Source organism: Symsagittifera roscoffensis, chromosome 4 (assembly GCF_963678635.1).
Source record: "Symsagittifera roscoffensis chromosome 4, txSymRosc1.1, whole genome shotgun sequence".
Lineage (NCBI taxonomy): Eukaryota > Metazoa > Xenacoelomorpha > Acoela > Convolutidae > Symsagittifera > Symsagittifera roscoffensis.
In genome coordinates, this window is record NC_087065.1 from 1,046,730 (window position 1) to 1,052,627 (window position 5,898).

Sequence of the window (5,898 nt, forward strand, 5' to 3'; positions counted from 1 at the left end):
TTTTCCTACAAAGATGCTGTAGTCGAAACGTTGTGCTAAATGCAAAGCAAAGGTCGCTTTTTGTTACTCTCAACTGATAAGAGCTAGTCAAATCTATCTAGTCAAGCTAACGACAGTCAAACATTGAGTCTTTGAAATATTGTATTACAATAAAACTATTTGTAGGAACAATACAAAAATATAGTGGGGTTTGATAAGTGAAGTTTCAATTTAAGACGATCCGATTTGAGACATTTTGTTTGGTGTGAAAGGAAGAGAAAAATTTCGCTCGCTCGCTCGCATCCAATTTGATTGACAGATGGCAACAACTTTGATGAGGTGATGACTAAACTAGACCAGAGAGAGATTTGAACAGCTGCAGATTAGGATACGTGTATGAGTAAGGGTAGGGGGTGATGGTGACTGCGGATGTGGAAGAAGACGAAGGTGTTGGAAAGATGGAGGTTGAAACTGATGCTGATGACAACACTCCGTGTGAATTGAGTGTTTGTGCTGATGTATTTGGTGTCATTGGGTGACGATGAGAGGACACATTCTGTGCAGTTTGTCGACTCAAATGTTGGTTCAGTGAAGAGTAAGGAGTCAATTTACTAAACATATGGTGCGCTTGCTGGTCGCTTGGATTCCTGCCTAAATGACCATGTCCTCCGAGGACTAGTGGGTTCCCTGGATGGGCAAACGGGGTGCCGCCTGAATTGAACAAGTTTGAGGCGAGAACTGAGTGTGGCTCCTTCTGACTGTGGTGGTTTGTCGTTAGATAAGAAGTGAACGATTGGTTGAATGCGTGCGGGTGCATGCTGTTCGGAATAGACGTCGTTCCTAGGCTGTTAAGAAGTGCTGCATTCACATTCGGGGGCGGAATCGTGCCAGCTGAAATGTTTCCAGCCGCCATTTCGAAACCAGTTTTGATCTGCCGTTTCAGTTTGTTTCTTCTGTTCTGGAACCAAATCTTAATCTGCTGCTCCGATAAGGTCAAATCACGTGCCAGTGTTGCTCGTTCAGAACTGGAAAGGTACCTTTTGAGGTCAAACATGTTTTCCAACTGGCAGACTTGCGTTCGCGAGAAAACAGTTCTTGTCTTTTTCTTCCGCCCGTTTCCCTCCCCCTCCCCTTCCCCCTCCCCCTCCCCCTCACCGTCTTCATAATCATCATCCATGTCTTCATAGTCCCCCTCCGAATCAGACGAGAGGACAGAGTCCCCGGCCGAATTGAGTCTCGTTGGCGTGCTTTTCAGAGATCTCCCTTTCAAACATGTCTCTCTCTCAATCGTGGCAATCTTCTCCTCTTTCTCCGGCGGAATTGTTTCTAAAACTGCCGACAAGTGGTCTTTCTTGGCTTCTTTTACTTCTTCTGATCCTGTTTTTGGATCGTTTAGGGGGCAAATTATGCTCAAGGGGTCAGTTGTTGCACTGGTGGCATTGAACAAATATGAGGACAAATGATTGACACTTTGCACCACGGGGGGAAGAGGAAGCGGCGGAGGAAGTGGTGACATTTGGAGGCACTCTGAACTGGGGCTTGAAGTGACCAGGGTTGATGGTGCCAGACTTCTGACTGGAATCAGTAGATTGTTGTGGCCTCCCTTCTGGATCCCTCTGTCGTTTGATGCCTTAGCAGTTTTAATGGGGGTGCAGTTGCCAGCATTGATGGTGTTCCAAGCATCGCTAGCCGTCCCTTCTAAAAGTCCCGATTCGAGGGGTTGTGATTCACTACCCAGTGAACTGCTTCTACTACTGTCTATTTTTGTTTCTCTCTTGTCCGTTTCAACTTCTTTGAGCACTTGTGGGGCGTGACTGTCATTGGTATCAACTAACAAAAACAGGCTAAATTATTTCGATGCAAGTTTCATTTAAAAAATTGTTATAACTTAGCACATATCAAGGTTATCTGTTTTTGTCAACAATTATATAGGTGACCTTCGGTTATTCTTTTCAAAAATTGAATTCTTTATCCTGTGGGCTTAAGCTGTTTTCTACTGATTGGTTTTTTATGAATCCTCTCTTTTATCTTTTATGAATCCTCTCTCATTTTTCAACTATATGGGCTATTGAATCCATTTTTTTTGCAGTAGGCAGCAAACATTCTGATAATATAATTCATTAAGTCCGTTTGGTCTGTTCATGCATGTTTTTGCATATACCATCAGAAATATATCATCAGAATGCTGCCTATTGCAAAAAGAATGGGTTCAATTTCAATAGCCTAAATATTTGCGAAATCAGGGATCAAAAGCGTGTTTAGGGGGGAGGATGTTGACTTGGTCCGAAATCAGAGACAATTACAAAAAAAATTTGTTTTGAAAACACTGTAATAATTATAAACTGTTTTTAAAACATATCTGACATTTCATCACTTTTTATGTCACTCTTTTATAAAACGCAAACCATTTTGGTAGATCGCCGTTAGACACTAATTGTATATTTTCAGGTGTCTGGCATTTCTTTAGATATGCACTTAACACGATAGCCGAAATTTGAGAAGTGCAAAGTGAAGATGCTCACTTTTGAGTGGCAGAGTCTTCTTCTGGTCCTCGGAGTCTTCTGCTGCTTCAGAGGATGACAACTGTAGTCCATTGCAGTTTGTTGCAGGTTCCGAAGCTACCGTGTGCGGATGTAGTTTCACTGGTTGTTCACTGGAATTACGAATCCTGGGAGGATCCTTGCCGACGATGCCATTCGTATGCTGCGCTTCTTTAAAACAACTGGGAGGAATGCTGTTCTGGTTGCTAGACTGGAGGATACTGGCAATCGAAAACGCAGAAAATTTCCGGCCGCCAAAATCACTTCTCCTTTCTGATTTTGCCATGTTTGAAAGTTGCGAGTTAACGAGAACTCAAAGTTGGATTGGTTTTCTCGCAAATAACGGGAAACTTAATGCAACTTAATAGAAAAAAGCAGCTGATTTTATGTGGCAGTAAGCAATGAGGTCTATAAACTGATGTAATTTGATCCCGAGTCCTGATGAAGGTGGAAAGTTTCCTGGCGACTATATTTAAGACTAATTGAATGGCTGTGATTATGAGTTAATTATCGGTGGTGTGTTCTAACAGTGAATGCTTTCAGAAGTATACTTGAGGATAAATCGATCGAGCGGGTAAAACCAACAAAATAATATCTGTACAGTTTGTGTATCTGATTCAGTTTTTCGATGTTGTTTTTGCTAGTTGCTTTGTTTATTTACTTAAGGTACTCTACTCTCGAGGAGTTGTTTTTTGACGAGATGTTTATTTAGAGACGTCAATCTAATTAGCCAGTTAGAGAAGATTAAATCGGACCAGTGTTTATTTTGTAAGCAGCACGACCAGGTGTACTGGACAGGCTGGCGACTGCGGCTGTTGTGATTGGCTCTCTGCATTAGCCAATTAGCCAATAGCGTCTCAGAACAGTCGCCTGCGGTCTCTGCTTTGCTGTGTCGTCTGTGCTGCTGTATGCTATTCGCTGCAGATGTGACTTACTTACTTCTGTTCTGAGCTTCGAAGCTTTTTCGATAACATCTCTCTATTTTTGTGCTGTTCTGTTTTGTCTTGATTACTCTAACCCAATCAGCAGACTAAAGTAGCCAGACAACTCGGAGTCTGGTCGGCATCGCTCGATCTAACACTTATTCTCCATTCACATCTAAATGTACAGATAAACATAAATATCTCTTATACATTAATCAACAAAGACAAGTTGATTACTGCTGGCTACTAAGTCGAGCAGCATAATAAGCAGAGTAGCTACTAATTTAGTTGCTTTTAAAAAGTTATAACTTTGTTATTAGTAGATACTTACTTATTGGAGAGCTAATCAAAAGACTAGACAACAAAGTAGGCTCCAAATCAACTGCCACTCGTCCACAACAAGTATAATTTGCCATTTTGACCCAATACAAATACACCACACACTCCGATCCAAATCAAAACCACTCTCTTTTTATCGCTTAATTCCGACTTAATTTTCATTTCCACTCCGCCGCCGCCGCCGCCGCCGTCGTCGTCCGCCAGTAGTCCCCCGTCCCCCCTCTCTCTCTCCGTCCGCCTGTCCCGCCATGCCACACACTTCCAGACATCAGGCCTGGCCGGCCGCCTCTTCATCAACACTGCACTGCCAAAGTATCTGGAACAAACAAAACAAATTAGCCAGCAAATTGTCCAATTATTGCATTATGTAATTTAATATACATTATCATAGTAATATTTTAAGAAAAAAAGCTGGTTCAAAGACAAAGTATTTTTTTTCTGAAAAAATAATTTGAAAAAAAGTAGCAGTTGCATTTTTTTGGAGTTTTATAGGAAGCATTGTTAGTTTAACTGTCAGACATTATGCCATTTGTTCTAAATTTCAGGCATTTTTTGCGGAGTTCACACTCCTGAAATACAGGAGTTCACACTGCTGTATATCGTGCTTGAATAGAGAGAGCCATGGTTGCATGTGCTGCTCCTGCCTAAAACTTCATTTCTCCTGTTTCCGAATTGTGTTAATTACAGCTGCCGTTTTCATGGTGATTGAGAAAACTATGCAAACGTCAACTCTATTTAGTTTTCAATGCAGTGGCGGATTAACGCGCTTTGCGAGCGATGTGAGAGAGTTGCCGGAGACGGAGGGGTGATGTTCGGGGGGGGGGGGGGAATGAAAAAAAAACTAACGATGACCTAGTCAGCTCTCAATTTTTTGAATTTTTGCTTTCTTCGTATTCGCCGCAAATTTATTCATCATAGTACCGAAAAAGCAATTAATTTTTTAAAAACTATTCGTCGTCGGAGTAAACGATGTGAGCGAGGAATCTGAGGAATCTTTGATGGTAAGGGCATCTGCAAAACGCCCTTTCCCGAAGAGGGTTTCGTTTTTTTATGCGCACGTTGGGGAATTTTCTACTGCGGCGTTTGTATTTCGCGCTAGCATCCCAAACGCTGCTCGCAGGGAATGGAATGGAATGGAATGGAGTGTGGCGATAGTGAACTTAGATGGAGAAGGCGGGTGCGAGGGCGAGGGCAGACTCCAATCTCTTTTGACTATCTATAAAAGTTGTTTCAGGACTACTTGATCAAGGACAAATGGACTATGCCAACTTGCCCTACTCTAATTTGCCTCAAATGAAAACTTTTCCTATGGTAACTTACCCAGCATGACACCTTGTCGTATGCCTTTTTGGCCTACAATTGACACTTCTAGTGCGTTTTTTTAAATGCTCAAAGAAAATTTTTTTCCAGATATAATTATTTCGGTTTTTCGACAGAGCTCGAAAAATAAAAAAGTCTACAAAATTTTAAAAAACAACCTTTTCAAAAAAGTTTGCGCAGGCCACCGCGAGCGTGCAGTATTTGTTTTGACTAAGGTAACATCCTCCCTCTATCTAGACCAAAAGTTCAGAACTTCCTCTGCAATATTTTATTTTAAAAAGTGCTCAGCGCTGGGAGATAATTGCTCGCTTCTGATTGGGTAAAAATTCTAGCTTAGAACCAATTTGACATGGTCCCCTTTAACACTTTAGGGGGAAGATGTTAAACTGATGCGTTCGTCTTCACTGGCTATTAATCGCGCACACTCTTAGCTCTTCAGAGGACTCCTTTCAGCCAAACCTTTTAGTCTTCTTGATGTTGTGTTGCAGACTGGATCTAGAATCTCTTGCAGTGAATTGCACTCTCAAACAATATTGAAAATGCCATCGATTTTTAGTTTAATCTACCAAATCATGTTTTCCAGCTTTGCCAAATCGTTTATTTCAGCATCAATTTGTGCGACCCAGAAAAACTTGGGACGAAAACTAAAAAATCAAAAACCACATTTTTGAGAGGCTATGGACAGAAAAATGGGTTGATTTTCCGTCGCGCGGCGCTGTTCCATCAAAAAAATTATACTTTGTAGCCAAAAGCGAATTTAGAAGCATTTTAGGGTTGTTGGGCCAAAAATTGACGTC

At 41.5% G+C, this 5,898-nt stretch overlaps 1 protein-coding gene across 1 annotated transcript; it reads right to left on the bottom strand.

The window, feature by feature from the left end:
* Positions 1–325: 325 nt before the first annotated feature.
* Positions 326–3,886, bottom strand: LOC134843772 (homeobox protein Hmx-like). Its single transcript, XM_063860037.1, has 3 exons — positions 3,774–3,886; positions 2,502–3,617; positions 326–1,809 (listed from the first exon to the last, which is right to left on the bottom strand). The coding sequence occupies exons 2-3, from the start codon at positions 2,803–2,805 to the stop codon at positions 326–328; spliced, it is 1,788 nt and encodes a 595-aa protein (XP_063716107.1). The 5' UTR covers positions 2,806–3,617; positions 3,774–3,886.
* Positions 3,887–5,898: the final 2,012 nt, after the last annotated feature.